The 17,203-nt window shown below is 30.9% G+C and overlaps 1 protein-coding gene across 3 annotated transcripts in view; it reads left to right on the top strand.

The window, feature by feature from the left end:
* LOC128157478 (uncharacterized) overlaps positions 1 to 17,203 on the top strand; it is a 31,975-nt gene that overhangs the window by 13,559 nt on the left and 1,213 nt on the right. For all 3 annotated transcript variants that reach the window (XM_052820041.1, XM_052820042.1, XM_052820040.1), the window contains 4 exons: positions 1,011 to 1,129; positions 7,948 to 8,086; positions 13,048 to 13,059; positions 14,033 to 14,050. In XM_052820041.1, the coding sequence (XP_052676001.1) occupies positions 1,011 to 1,129; positions 7,948 to 8,086; positions 13,048 to 13,059; positions 14,033 to 14,050 (288 nt within the window). The remainder of the gene's footprint in view (positions 1 to 1,010; positions 1,130 to 7,947; positions 8,087 to 13,047; positions 13,060 to 14,032; positions 14,051 to 17,203) is intronic.

Genomic DNA, 17,203 nt, shown 5'->3' with positions numbered 1-17,203 from the left:
TTATTTTTTTTTTCAAAACGCGTTTCTACAAATTTTTGAATCCAAATAATAGTGTTCGGGTGAGTGAAATGAATAGATGAAATCTTAAAGCAATATATTTACATTATCCAGTGTCTTTGCCTGTGATAACACTACGTATCGATTTTGTACTCTATAACTCATAATACAAACGACGCCAATTCGAGGCGCCAGCGGGGTTTGTTTATTTATATTTAAATATTTAATCGTACGATGGCCTAAGATTATATAAATATAAGTAATAAGGAATCATTCTTTGAATATTATGAGGTGATAATTTCGGTCGGGGCGTGATCAAATCAATCATAGGCCCTTCGGGCTTTATTGGATTTGATCACGCCCCGACCAAAATTATCACCTCATAATACTCAAAGAATGATTCCTTATTCCTTATATAAGGCGGTAGGCAGACATTAAAGGGAAATAATGCGGATTAATGAATTCATGTTAGCTTTAAGTCGAGCGTAGATTAGATCATTAGCAAATTTCAACTAACAGCATTTCAACCAATGAGATAAATGTATATTTTCACTTCACGTATTTTTCCACCAATCACAGAGGATAGAAGTGCACAACCCGAAGATAGTAATTTAGAATTATTTCAGCTCTGTATACCGTCTCTCAAATGAGGACGGTAATAACTGATCGCCTTTTGGTGATCAGTGACTATTGTTCATGCTTTTAAATATCGCTCATATTGACTATATCCTGACATCATCTTTCTGTTGAAAAAATTGATTTTCCTTGCGGGTAAAATTTAACAAAAACCTCAAGTTTAAACACTAGAGTTGACTCCCAAACCAGGCAAGACGTGCATCAAGCTCTTAGTGGGAGGAAGGATGAAATAGACATCAACTTTTTATTGTGTTATTAGTCATTGTTGTTAAAAATGCAGAGATAAAAGAATATTCTTTCTATCATTTACATGTATCATAAATTTTCGTTTATTTTTTTATTATAAAATTACTATAATTATCTGTAATTTGATATAGCAACAGGATCGCTGACGTGTGTTCACCAGGAACAGTTTAATGAACTTGTTTACTTGATTGTGTTCAACAATGATATAGATGCACCGGATGAAGTGACCAGATTTAGATTCACTTGTTATGTAAGTACATAAAATTTACGATTATATTGGTAGACTGTAAAAAAGAACGTTAAAATATCTCATTAATTAAGCATACTTTGAAAATTTTCATCATTAATCTACATTCTCATCAAAAATGTTTACCTTTATCATGCCTCATGGTCTAGGTGTGTTCGAACAGTGACTGTCGTATTTGCACATAACCCGCTTTGAAATATTAAGCATTTTGAAAAAAAATTTAAAGTGCGTTAATTTTGGGACCAAAAAAACATGATAAGAGAAAAAAAATCTACATTGTTTAGGCATATAAACACAAATGATCTTTTAGAATTGCAGTTTGTCACAAAAAATCTTTCAAAAATTCTTCCTAAGAAATTTATTTTACAAAAGTTACCTTTCCTGAAAAACAAAATTTACAGAAGATGTAATAAAATTACCAATATTGTTATAAAAAGACTATGAATACTATCTCATCCATTTCTCCTGAATGCTATATCTAAATGATAAAAAGAAAGATCTGATGAAATTTTATTTGCTATATTTTCGAAAATGATATTTTTTTAAACAAGGGTTAACAAAGTATCAAAATTTAAACTCCTGTCCCACTGAAGACTAAGAATATTGGAAGTACTTCCATGTGCTTCATGAAATGCAAAATATGCCCCCGACCAAGTTTCGGTGTAAGTCCACAGACTAGACTGAAGTTACGTTAAAACTTACAACTCTTCATAGAATGAGCCCCTGCACCAATGGGTCAATTTCAACCAAGCTTAGCAAAAACCATCCATAGGTGAAGGGGATTATAGTTTGTTAATATTAAGAGATACGTCCTCTTTAAGGCTGGATAAGGAACTGTTGTAAATTTTCTAGAATTAAAAAGATATCTTCTTCTCAAAAACCATTTATTCAGAAAAGCAGTATTTTGTGTAGAAGCATCCTCTGGTTGTGTAGATTCAAATTTGTTCAAATCATGATTACGGGGGGGGGGGGGGGGGGTAGGATGAACGCACAATGGGGATGGGGGGGGTTGAATTTTTACTTAGGAATATTTATAGAAAAAACTTTATAACTCTTCTTAAAACCCTTTTGGCCGGAAATCTGTATCTTGTGTACACGTGGAGGCATCCTCAAATGTTAATTACATTTTATTCAAATCATGATCCCTTGCTTTATGGTGGTGCAACAGTGAGGGCGGGGGGGGGGGGGTCGAATTTGTTGAATTGTATCTTGTGTGGAGGCATCCTCAGGTAGTGTAGATTCATGTTTGTTAAAACCATGATCCGTTCGATTTCACACAGAAATAAAAACAGTCTTTAACATATTCTTCTTAAAACCAGTTATCAAGTAAGAGAATAAATTTTAAACAAGATTTTTTGTACTAAATTATACTAAGATATTTTGAATTTGATACTGTAATGCTGATTTAATTAGAGCTTTGGCTATCGTTGCTCAGGTGGCCACTGGGTCTTTCGTTATAAATACCGAGAAGTTTATTGTTTTCAAAATTTAGTCTTTTCTCTGTCATTTTCAAGTTGAACCCATGCTATATATATAATTCAATACATTGTATCTCCGCCCCACTCTCCTTTTAAATAAAGTATAGGAGTGTCAATATATTTTACAATGCTCAACAGAGTTTTTTTTTCTTTTTTACATACGGCACATTACTCACCATTCAACGCGTAATCAGCTTTTCGGTTGTTATCGGACATTCAGTGCAAGGAAAACTAAATGCTTTTTAACGTGGACATTTATTTACCAAATCAGGGCAAAACGAACATTGTAAAATTAAGTGATAATTTAGATTGGTTTCTTACTTAAAATGCTGTAGGTATATCGCTATCATTCTAGATATTGTCATGTTGTAAATTTTGAACAACTAGTTGTCATGTTGTAAATTTTGTATTTACTCACCCGGTAAATTCAGAATTTACAATATGACAATATGCCGTTTTGGTTTTTTATTCCGGTTCGGAACTGGTCATATAATTGCAAAGGATTATCGTCCGCGTGTCAATTGATAATTTCCATTTCGATTAGGGTTGTCAAATTTACTTTGAGAGACTAGTCGAATTACTGGGATGTTTGGTCGAGCAATAGTCAAGTACTCGTTGATTCATTAAATACTGTGCCCTAGCTTTTCAAATTATATATATATATATATATATATATATATATATATATATATATATATATATATATATATATATATATATATATATATATATATATAATGCTTACTGTCACATACATCCTAATGGAAATCATTTAATCTTAATATCCATGTGCATTTGTCCTGGTTTGTCCTTCAACATAACATCTAATGCAAATCAAATCAACAATTAAAGATTATTTTATATATAGGAAAAATATTGAATGTTATTTTTCCTAAATATTCCTTTTATTTCGACGATCATGCATTAATAAAAATCTTCTGTTTATTTTACACTCCAGTAATCTATCGTCATAGTTGATGACCACTTCAATTATATGTGTACACATTTACTACTGTACATCTATATAAAATAGCGCAGTTCACCAATATTTTTGCTTTATTTTTTTTATAATCATATGACAAGGCCTACGAATGTGTTTGAAGTAGTAAAGTCGATCTAGGTTGAAGTAAATAATTTCAATAATTTCGATATTACATCTTGAAATTAAAAAAAATTATTCTAAGATTAGATATTTGCATGATTCTGACAATAATGTTGTGTACAATATTTGATGTTATGTATTCAATTATACATATCTTGTGAAAAATCTGACAGTTAAGACGAAATATCAATAAATTTCAGAACTGTCGCCTCACTTTAATTTCTCCCATTCTGGCATTTTTGGTTCTTTCATCCATCTAAATTGTTGTTCATTTTTGAGATACAAATGATTAAATATTTTGAGGGCAAGCCCTGTAGATCCTTAAAGGGGACAGACATTGGTGTTTTGATTTGTGGAATAGATTAGAATCATCCATACATTTTCTCTTTTACAATGCTTAACAAATTATGTTTCCTTCTCTAGATATATTGCGTCAAAGTTTAAGGACTTTATTCCCTAAAAATCCCTTATTACCTATAAATGGGTGTGGCAATAATTTTTTCAAACAGATACTGTTACGATCAACAACTCTGCTAATAAAATGCACAATAAAAGGGCATAGAACACAACTTCAAACCATAGTCTACCTTTTATGAAAACCATAGTCATATCTTTTAAAAATTCTAAAATTTGTTTTGCACAAAGAAACGGGCGTAAAAATGTACAAATTGGCTTATTGGCAGATAGATCGGAACCGGAAGTGACGATGGATAAAACTTCAGAAATAGATTAAGCTCAAATCAAATCAAATCATCTGTAAAAATTAGTCAAAAATCGGTCGGATAGTTTTTTGAGAAATCGCGTGCACAATATTTGTGGAAAAAATAAGAAACTACGAAAACAATAACTTCAAGGTATTCCGTCGGAAATTACTCCTTTTTACATACCTACGTGGAAAAAGTATATATAAAACTAGCGTGATCAATTAACAATATCAAAATTACAGTAAAAAAGACATTAAAGCTTGAACCTTGGGTTTAGATCAAGGTGGACCCCTAATGAGGTAGACTTTGCTTTTCAAACAATTTACTACAGTAGGTACCAGTAAAACACTATTCGACAATGATGAGAACATTTTTGCCGATGATTTTTACGAGTGTGTAGGGCTTTTTAAATTTGTGACACGTGAGTTTGTTTAATGGAAATTTACTTGTTGTGATATAATAGCGAAATTAACTATCATTCAAGCGCATGCGCAGTACAAAATGTGAACATTACGGACCACACAGTTGTTTGTTTGTAATTGCGCTACGGCTTTGGAAATGCTGGTCATAAAATGTTTATAAAAATCTATGCAGGATTTGGTTTAGTTTTTTTTGAAAGGATGGACTGCACTTAACGCCGTATTTTGGATCCTTTTTCGTTCGATATTGTTACGTACCTTCCTCGCTGAAATTTACTTCAAGAGTTTGGTCAATTTCCAATAAAATTAAGGAAGACCCAGTGTTAGATAAATTTGTGTCAAGCAAACTTTTTTTTTTAAATTGAACAGTTAAAACAACTTATAAACTTAGTCTCTTGAACATGCATACCTCCACATTGTTTTTTTTTTTTTTTAAAGTAAAGCTAATAAAGAGTTTTTGCAAATATTTCAAATATACAACACTCTTTAACATATCTACAGCCTCATGCTCAGTATCAGGTTAAATTCAATGAATAAACAAGAGTCATTCTTTATTTGCTCAATATATAATCATATTGTGGCAATATGAACAACATATTACATAAGTAAAATGATATTTATAGACATTTGGCATGATACAATATCAGGTATGAAATAGAGACACAGGATAACATGCGTAACAAAAAACAATTTATGAAATAATGTTGCGGTTTTTAAAAGCTAAATATAGATATATCCCCAGATTACACAAATCTTTATAATTTTGGACACTTAAATTTATTAATTTATAAACAGATGATTTTTCCCAGTTATATTTCTTAATATATTTTAATCGTATTTCTTTTTACGGAGGACACTTTAAGACAAAAGATTGCTGTTGCACTTATAATCGAAGTTTCAAAGGGTTCATCTTTTAAATGCATCCATCTTCTGGGCTATACTAAATAAATGTTTTGCAGGAGCAGTCAAAGCTTGGGCTGGAAAATACTGTTTGACGATCTTTATCTTAGGATATATTGAGTGCAATAATAGATTAAATAAATAAATCTTGTATTTTCTATCAGTCCAAACTAATGTACAGTGTAATTAATATACAAGAGAGAGAGACAGACAAAGAGACAGAGAGAAAGAGAGAGAAAATAAGTAAGATTATTTTCAAATGGGTTATAATATTGGAAGTGATATTGATTTTCATCATGGATGGACAGTGCATTCATTTTGCTTTTAAAGGTGCATGTCTGTCTCCTATTTTATTGTGACATAGCGAAGGGAAGGGGATTGGGGTGTTTAGCACTTCTTATAACAATAGATTGTTTTGATACTTAGATTATCCTGGGGGCATAGTGTGTTGTTGACACATTTCTTATTGAAGTGCAAACTAATTGGAGTAAATTGTTTAAATGATTAAAAACTCTTAATAACAACACTCTTAAAAATGTTATGAAATTGTGCTGTTATCTTTAGTAATATAAACAATTCAAAAATGAATTTTAAAAAACCTTTTTTAATAAAACATGTACAATTAAAAAAATTTTTTTTTAATTAGAATTATTTCTCTCTTCTTAAAAAATAAATTTAATCCAATTCAATTTCAACTATTCATTTATTCATCACATTTTTTAAAGTGAACATGCATAAATATGCATAGTAATGCAAAGTAATGCCATGTAATGCCAGCATTACACTAGATTTTGGAAAGTAATGCATTACATAAGCATTACTTGTAATGCTAATTTTGAGGCATTACACATTACTAGCATTACTTTGAAAACATGTAATGCATTGCAATGCATTACCATTACATTTAGCATTACCCCAAGCCTGATATATATATATATATATATATATATATATATATATATATATATATATATATATATATATATATATATATTTTTACAAATATACTTTAAAGTTTAAATGGCCTCTTTGATATGTATTTATAGATAATTGTAATGTGCAATGATTGATACCAAAGTTTTTGCTCTTAGGTATCATGTTCGCAACTAAAATGATGTTTCCGGTTTCTATCAAAAATACAAAAAATATGCATTTGTTTATCGAACCACATTAAAAGATCAGTGATGTGGAGGATTAGCTCGGTTGTTGTAGACTATACACAATCATATGACTAATTTCCTGTTAATTTAATTATGTATTATTATTATAATTACATCTTCAGACTTTTACTTACCACACTAAGAGTATCTCTTGTAAAAAAAACTACCTGATCCTTTCCACCCAAATACACCCCAAAAAATATACACTTATAATGAAATTACGCTTTTAAAATAAAAATGATATTTCTCTTAAATATACTGTATACTGGTTATTTTGGTGGGATATAATTTTGGCCTATTTTGGCGATTTTTGAAAATTCATCAAAATTAAAATCACCAAATGTAAATTTTGTTGATTATTTTTCATTTTTTTTCAACGTTGGCGAGCTTGATAAAAAAAGACAATTGCTACATGCTTACAGTGTTACGGATACAGATTTACATTACTCATAATCAATACACCCTAAAATAATGTACATGAATAAAAACTAAAGAATTATAAGATATGATAAATAAATAAACACCATATCATTTTTCCCTTTGAAATTGTGAAATTTACCCCAATGACAGGGGGTGTTAGCTTGACTGTTTAGAGAGGACCACCTAATCCACCAAATTTGTGTCCCGCCAAGAAAAGGCTATACGGTATCCCAGAAAAATAAAGAAACCGATGGGGATGCATTGAGAGAGAGAGAGAGAGAGAGAGAGAGAGAGAGAGAGAGAGAATAAACGGGCGTCCTCGTTGTCATATGGAGATTCAAGAACATGCAATGGCCCCTACCTATAAAACTTTGCAAATATAAACTTTTAATTAATGTTATTACATAATGTAATTATCTTTCGGCCACAGTGTTTGGTCAGTTTCGGGCAGAAACAAGCCAGTTCACGAAATTTTTCCATTTTTTATCCTAAAAATTACATGCTGCACATCCCCGTTAATATATTTCATTTAAGTAGCAGCTAACATTGAGCAAAGAAAGAAATATAGCCTGTAATATCCATGTAATGCTGATTAATGTTTTCGGTGTTATGAAACATTCGTGTTTTTCGTATTTTAGGTAATGCAACAACAAAAAGGTGGCTTGCATGCCATACAGATGACACAATACCCACAAGCATGTCTGGACAAACTCTATCAAACGCCTTACCGAGTAGTCAGACCTGGGGCACACCTTCAGCTACAGCGTTCAAGTAAAGGTAAAACCCATCCATATTTCTACATATTATCAAACTTGTATCATTTATAATTTGAAGAATAATATCATACAAGGAAAAATATAGTGTATATTACTTTTTATTTTCATTAACCTAAATGTTTTTATATAAAAACCATTATGATCATACTATTGTGCTAGTAATCATGTACAACGAAATCGGAAGATAAGATTGTAATGCTCAGATCTTTTCACAAAAATAAAAACTTCAGAGTTGCTTAAGATTTGAACTCAAGAATCTCTTACAAGAAAGAAAGAAATCGTACCGAACCTATTTGAATTGTGTCTGTTTAATCAAAGGGAGGAGACATTTAAATCAACATTATTCTGTTGGTGGATCAATTGGCGCATTTGGTGAATTAAACTTTGTGCATCATTTTATGTATGGAAAAAATCAATCTTTGTAGTTGCATACACGTGTTACCATAGTGATCACACAAATATTCCTGACAATACGAAGTCGATGGAAAGCGATTTAATTAAAATGTGTCAGATTTTTACAGAGAGCACATTTGACAAGACTATTTTAATAGAACCCACGTGACTTTTCAAAATAATCATTCGTGGGTTCAAACATGGGTCACGCAGGTAATAGCTGTCACTTGCTACATGTATAGGAAAAACCTTGAAATTTTCATACATTTTTCATATTTTAGATACTAGCCTAATGTTGTACAAACTTTTTTTCACATGAGTTTTCTAAATATATTTTGCGTCTTTTGTCTCTTCCACAAGTTTGTACATGTTTAGACTGACAGTAAACAAAGGCTTTAAAATGAATGTCCGTCCTCAATTTACTATACAAAACAACGAATGTCGGTTAATCCGTACTATGTTGTAAAACTTCGTGCTTTTTAATTAAATACACTAAATTCAGCGCTAAACTTTTTTATTCTTATGGTTTAAATATCAATAGATGACGTGAGATAAAAAATTATGCTCAATTTGAATCTTTATTTTTTTTTTACCATGGCCAATAAGTGCATTTGTTATTTAAAGTGCTTTTCACGAGCGCATTTGTAACATATGTTAATCAAGATTTCACTTACGATAATCTCCTTCCCTAGCAATACATCTTAATACATTTAATATTTCACATAAAACAAAAGAACTATAAGAATAAGCCAAATATCTCATAGCTTAGACTCAAAATTGAAATTACACAAGATAGGTAATGTTAGTAGTTACTAGTAACTGGCTACTAGTAACTGGCTACGAGAAGTAATAAAAAGTTAGCTACTAGTAACTGGCTACGAGATTAGATAAAAGTTAGCTACTAGTAACTGGCTACTAGTAACTGGGTACGAGAAGTAAGAAAAGCTAGCTACTAGTAACTGGCTACGAGCTGAAAGAAACTTGGCTTCTAGTTACTTCTTACTGTCCATGAAAAAACACATACCAAGGATTTCTATTTTTGTTCTTAAGATGTACATTGCACTATATCACTGTCAATTGTCAATATATCTCAAGAAGCTGTATATATATTGACTGAAGATATATGCCCGACATGCTAATATCAACATTCTGTCAAGTCATCCACATAATATTACGACACAATTACTCAGATATCTCTCTTTATGTAGTCAGCTACTTGTGCATTTTGTTACAAATATCTTCATTTCTTGGCGGTTTTGTGAATATATCTCAAGGAGCTGAATATATAGATTGAAGATATATGCCAGACATGCTAATATCAACATTCTGTCAAGTCATCCACATAATATGATCACACAATTACTCAGATATCTCTCTTTATGTAGTCAGCTACTTGTGCATTTCGTTAAAAATATATCTCTTTTTTGGCGGTTTTGTCAATATATCTCAAGTAGCTGAATATATAGATTGAAGATATATGCCAGACATGGTAATATCAACATTCTGTCAAGTCATCCACATAATATTACGACACAATTACTCAGATATCTCTCTTTATGTAGTCAGCTATTTGTGCATTTCATTACAAATATCTTCATTTCTTGGCGGTTTTGTGAATATATCTCAAGTGGCTGAATATATAGATTGTAGATATATGCCAAACATGCTAATATCAACATTCTGTCAAGTCATCCACATAATATTACGACACAATTACTCAGATATCTCTCTTTATGTAGTCAGCTACTTGTGCATTTCGTTACAAATATTTTTATTTTTTGGCGGTGAGAGATATTTGAGTAATTGTGTGATCATATTATGTGGATGACTTGACAGAATGTTGATATTAGCAAGACTGGCATATATCTTCAATCTATATATACAGCTACTTGAGATATATTCACAAAACAGCAAAAAGATAAAGATATTTGTAACGAAACGCACAAGTAGCTGACTATATAAAGAGAGATATCTGAGTAATTGTGTGGTAATATTATGTGGATGACTTGACAGAATGTTGATATTAGTATGTCTGGCATATATCTTCAATGTATATATTCAGCTACTTGAGATATATTGACAAAACCGCCAAAATTAAAGATATTTGTAACGAAACGCACAAGTAGCTGACTACATAAAGAGAGATATCTGAGTAATTGTGTGGTAATATTATGTGGATGACTTGACAGAATGTTGATATTACCATGTCTGACATATATCTTCAATCTATATATTCAGCTACTTGAGATTATTGAAAAAAAAACCGCCAAAAAAGAATGATATTTGTAACGAAATGTACAAGTAGCTGACTACCTAAAACGAGATATCTGAGTAATTGTGTGATCAAATTATGTGGATGACTTGACAGAATGTTGATATTAGCAAGACTGGCATATATCTTCAATCTATATATACAGCTACTTGAGATATATAAATATCTGAGTAATTGTGTGGTAATATTATTTGGATGACTTGACAGAATGTTGATATTAGAATGTCTGGCATATATCTTCAATCTATATATAAAGCTACTTGAGATATATTGACAAAACTTACAAAAGATAAAGATATTTGTTACCAAATTCACATGTAGCTGACTAAATAAAGAGAGATATCTGAGTAATTGTGTGGTAATATTATGTAGATGACTCGACAGAATGTTGATATTAGCAAGTCGGGCATATATCTTCAGTCTATATATACAGCTACTTGAAATATATTGACAATTGACAGTGATATAGTACAATGTACATCTTAAGAACAAAAATAGAAATCCTTGGTATGTGTTCTCCCATGGACAGTAAGAAGTAACTAGAAGCCAAGTTTCTTTCATCTTGTAGCCAGTTACTAGTAGCTAGCTTTTCTTACTTCTCGTAGCCAGTTACTAGTAGCCAGTTACTAGTAGCTAACTTTTATTTAATCTCGTAGCCAGTTACCAGTAGCTAGCTTTTTTTACTTCTCGTAGCCAGTTACTAGTAGCTAGTTACCAGTAGCTAACTTTACCTATCTAATTACACACACCTAATATCAGTGATATCAAGTGATATCCGGTTGATATGTTAGAATTTTTATGACGCCAGAAAAGACAATGTGTGTTTTGTCTGACATGAGAATCTTACGGGAAATTTTGTCGTAAGAATTTTTATAGAATCAAGCCGTTTATTTTTTCAATAACTGCATAATAGTATAAAATAACAATGCCATGTGGTTCAAACCACTGAATTTAGGTGCTCATCTTATAATTTATATATTCTACATCAAATGATGATTTTTCGTACAGTTTTTAAATACGTTCGAGAGGGTGTTTATTATCCTAAACTTACATGTACAACAAATTTTACTACGTAAGATTTTTGTAACATTTTTCTGTGAAAATGAACAAAACTAAACATCTCACTTACGATAACAACTTATCTTATTATTTTTTTGTTTTGGTAAAAAAATGAATACAGATGAGATACATACGGCGTTTTATCAACATTAGAATTATATATGAAACACAAAAAGCACGGATCATCTTGATGATAAATAGATTGAATGTTTGGCCATCATTGGTATTGTACGAACCGGTGAGATGTATAAAATATTGAATGTACAGAATCGCAGACATTTGATTAATTTATTTCACCAGTATGACTCATTCGTCCGGATATCGACTTTGTCCCTGCATCATATACATGTAGTTATTTATTTCAGATAATGATACATAAAAATAGGTTTTTAGTACATGCAACATATTTAAAGTTTATAAATTTGCACCTTGTTGTAAAAATAACGTCAACGATCCTTGCTAATTATATGATATTTGTAAATTATTATTGTTAATTATACCTTTTTATCCAGTCACTCTCAGTTAGTCTGAAAAAATGATTTCTTAGCTTATAAAGTGTTTGCTGTTTATGGATCAATATTTTGATACATGTACAACGAGAATGTTCACAACACTTGTCCAAAACGTGCCATTACTGGACTAGCATGTACCGGTAAATTTTAACAATCGAAAAAAGACAGAAATAGTTAAAAATAATTTGATTGCCTCGATATTTCAAAGAGACTACCTGAAATAACGTGATCAGTAACAGTATAATTTTAGGTAAATTAGCAACATGATTAAGGATTGGATCCTTATTGTCTCAAAAAATGTAAAGAATTTCTACAAAGTTCTTGAAGAAAATTTGTTTGAAATTAGAAGGTCATGCTTTTGAGATGAGAAGGGACTAACTCCTCTTATATGGGACAAACAATAATCTTGATTGTATGATCCATACTTATATTTATTAATTAGTATTTTGTTATACATTTGTGAAGAAAGCAATCTAACTGATATTGCATAGTTATTTAATGATCAATATTTAGCAATATTTATTTAAGTTTTTGTACCTTATATTATTCAGTTTTGCCTGAATGATATGTAATTACAAGATTGATGGGGAAAACAAAGATTTTTGTCTTGAAAAAGAAAAAAAATTAAAGGGCAATATTGAAATTATAAAGGTAAATCACCCTATAATGTATTATTCAACATAAAGGCCGTTTTAATGTTTTAACCAAGATATGATATATTTTCAGATTTCTGCACGGGTGAGTATTTGTTATTATAATGTGTGGGGTTTACAAAATATTTTTCAATATTAATTTTTTTTCTTTGAATTTAATTGTGAAACTTAAAAAGACAGATTTTAACAGACATTTTCTATATTTTTGTATACTTATTATAGAATTTCTCGTTAAGCATTCATAATTGCATCTGGGATCATGGTTTAAAGAATTATTACCTGGACTCTGTATCAGGACATTTCATGTGTATTTCTTCTTCTAAAGAAGCGATTTCAAAATCATTATAAATGTTCATGTCTTTGGAGAACTTTTAACACCCTTTGTAGCAAATATTAATACGGAGTTTGGACAATTTGGAATCAACATATTAACAAAATGCTTTCATGCATGTAATAATATCTTAGTGTGTAGCAATGTTGTTCTTGAAAAGAATATTTTACAAAATTGCATTAGTCTTAAACATGCTTATCTGTGTTAAACTTTGAAATAAGAAAAGGCTGGACTTGTGAATAGTGATACGATGCATTTTTTGCTTTGATGGATAGAAATAACTAGAACATGTACTGGAAGAGATATACAAACCTAAAATTGAGAGTGGGTGAACAGGGCACCCTTAATATGGTTCCAATATCTAATAAAAGCATATGTCATTCTTCTTTGGGATTCTTCTTTGGTTGATCGAGTGAGCATTGTAGTCCAATGATTTTTCTGCAAGTTGATCAACAATCCTTATTTTACTACCCTCGCCATAACATGCGTATTAACATTATATCATTTATATGCAATATTCTAAACGGGTTTTTTGGGAAGAGGGGGTTAATCGTAGATATAATTTGCAATTTTACGCACTTGCATACATGTGAGTATTAAATTTGAGAAATTTGTGAAAAATTTGTAAAATTTCCTGTGTTGCGTAATTGATGATCATTTCATTTAAAAAATTACAGAGGAAATTGTATTATTTACTTCTCCAAAATGTCTCTTTTGTTTTTTTCAGGTCGAGGACAAGGAAAAGGTAATTGATATTGAGGAATGACCTCTGCTAAGAATCTTTGCGTTCATAGAATGGTTTCCATTGTCTCCATAAGAGTAGACGAAACTTTTTAATTTATTAAATGATCGCAAGACAACACTTTTGTTTGGGGAGGAGGGTTATTTACGTATAAAAAATGACACCAATGTTAATGAAATAAGAAATTTAGATCCTATCACAAAACCTATCATGGATATATCACTATTAGCAAACAGATATTCTATTAGCAAAAACAAAGACCTTTTTCAACGTTAGTAATATCATACCGTCCGGATGTCTATATACACGAATTATAATTACTCAATCTTAAGCAAATAGCTATATGAAGGTCGTTTCCTGGGTCGTAGTCATGTACAAATAATATGATTTCGTAAGAAATAGAGAAATCAAAGTACTGAAGTACTGACGGGAGTTGATCTTATGGATTATTATTCATTTTAAAATCAACAATATGTTATTACAGTTATTTTGCATGGCTAGTAGCTAGTTTCTAATCTGTATTTGAATTGCACACATTTTTATAATTTGAATACTCGGACTTCCCTGACAAGAATTTCGAGAATAACCCATATGAATATTGTTGTGTAATATTTAACTATAGAATTAAGGTAATGATCCATACGTCACAAAACAACGTCTGACGTAATTCACGCGTTATTACGTCTTTTCCGTGCCCGATCTAATCGAGACCTAACGCTAAAAGGTGTACATGTGTTTCAAAACAAAAAAATCAAGCTGACCTAGAAATTAATTCAAAACAAATCTATTAAAAATCCTGAAAACTGCAATCAATTAGCCTATTACTCAGCGAAATGAGAAATTGACTGGGTTGTGTCGATTGAGTACTCGTTTTGAAAATACATACCGCTTACTTTTGTCCTGCATAAACATCAATTCATTACAAGGTTGAACTTAATCCAATTCTTTGAACGTTAATCCCTGAAGATGCATAAACATCCTGACCGAGATCTATATTCCAGTGCATAAGGGAGATAAATACACAAGGGGAAATAATTTGACTTATTTCATCTATATTCTATATTCGCTTAGCAACGAGCATAGATATATTTTCCCACAAAAAATGTTTTTAGAATTAAAATCATAAGCTTAAGAAAAGTTATTTCATTTTAAGAACAGTCTTTAAAACCAGTAAAAAAAGTTGAATAGAGGTTTTGTCTTACAGGCATATATCAGGTAGTTAGCATTATCCAAGCGTGTGACTGCAATTTCTAAATACCGATCTCGATCCATAATACTTACCGATATCCAAAGATACAATCTTTTGCGGACTAGATAATACAGATTGATCAACAGTTTGTTTAAATCATGTTTTCTATTTAACAATAATCTAAACATTTTTTTTAGAGTGATGAAATAATAAACCTATGCACAATTTAATTTTTACGGATCTTTTTTCAAAATATATATTTTAATGATTTTTACCAAAAATACGCCCATTGTGATCCTGAAAAGGCCGATCCCTTGGGTAATTTTATTTCCAATTGATTAAGGGCGTTAATGTGTAAATAATATCAAAATTTTAGAGAATTCTGTACGTAAATAAAATGATAAGAGCTTAAATTCTCTTTGAAAATTTATTTCATTTTATCTCATTTGTATGCAGATTTATCTATTTTTGATAAATAAGCAAGTGTAACATAAAAATTTTTGTTTTGAAATAATAATTCCTTTATTTTACATAGGATATAAGTCAAAAAATTATTTTGTGAAATTCTAATTTCAGACTTAGGCTTATATTCTTTATGTATGAAAAAGCGCCATTTTCCGCAATCGGTTCTATTTTTAGCAACGACCCTAGCTTTTATAATACCGATGGACCACCCAACAGGATAAAATTTGATGAGAACATATCCTCAGATTCATGTTTGAAAAATATGAAAAAATTCTGTACGCATTTTATTTATCTAGTGGGGTATGGACCATTACCTTAATTCGATCAAACTATGTATCAGGAATCGAAATATTTCAAAAAATTGTATGAACCCAAGCAATATTGAACTCAGGTCTCATTCAACCAGACGCTCGGCTGTCTCCGTTATCTCCGACAAGCAAGATAGACTCTCTGTTGTTTTAACGAGACTACTCTTGCATAGGAATACAATACATACGCCTACAAAAATTTTTTTTAACTGTTCGTACTATTTAAAGTTTGACTATTTTCAAGGTATTAATATAAAAGTTTCCTTGAAAAACAATGCTTCAGCTTACATTACATCGAATTTATCGATTATTTTCAAGAACTTTGTCTTGCCAGCGGTGATGACTTTCGCATAGGTCCAAACACTGTTTCACTTCTGGTTTGCCAGAGTAACTGCATAGGAAAGTTGATTAAAATCAACTCCCAAAAACTACTTAGTGGATTCAAATATAAAGTTATTACTGCTTTGTAAAATTTCTTGAGTTGTCGTTGATTAGCAAAATTCATATCAGAAAATTGGTACAATTTATATGTGGATCTCCTGTAACATGTAACTTCGTATGAATGTAGGTTCCCACTGTCGTGCGATCTGCTACAAATTCTACGATTGACAAATCGTAACTGATCGTGGAACTTCTCTATTATTTTACAGTTAGGTACGACGTGTAGCGAGTTGATAGTCCTTATACGATTTGTTGAGCTTTGATGCGGCAAGGCCAATATAGACAAAATTCAGGTGACGGGATCTGTCGCGATCTTCGCTTGGTCTGTGTAAACATATATATTATCATATTAAGTAAAGTATAGCCAGATCTCGCAGTATTTAAACAATTTGCTACATGCAAAAAATTACATATAAAAAGTTATGTGTAAAAAATCGCACTGCTAATAAACATGTTGACAAAGCTAATGGATGTCATATAATATAAAAAAAATCAAAAATATTTTTGTACAGTGTAAGCGAGTATGAGCTCTTTTTGCCATGTGGTTAATTTGGATATATAACTATATGGTATTACTCATGAGAACGAGTTCCCTTAGATAATGCATAATCTATTATATAGTTATTACTTCTACAATGTATGTGATCTCCTGATGCCTTCAGTATAGACGTTTGACTGTGCATGTGCGATCATGATTTTTATCAAATCGGGGGAGGGGGTCTTTCGATAAATTTACTGTTATTTTACTGCGTT

This window comes from Crassostrea angulata, chromosome 7 (genome assembly GCF_025612915.1).
Source record: "Crassostrea angulata isolate pt1a10 chromosome 7, ASM2561291v2, whole genome shotgun sequence".
NCBI lineage: Eukaryota > Metazoa > Mollusca > Bivalvia > Ostreida > Ostreidae > Magallana > Magallana angulata.
The sequence above is the reverse complement of the archived record's forward strand: the minus strand, read 5'-3'. Positions and strand labels throughout refer to the sequence as shown.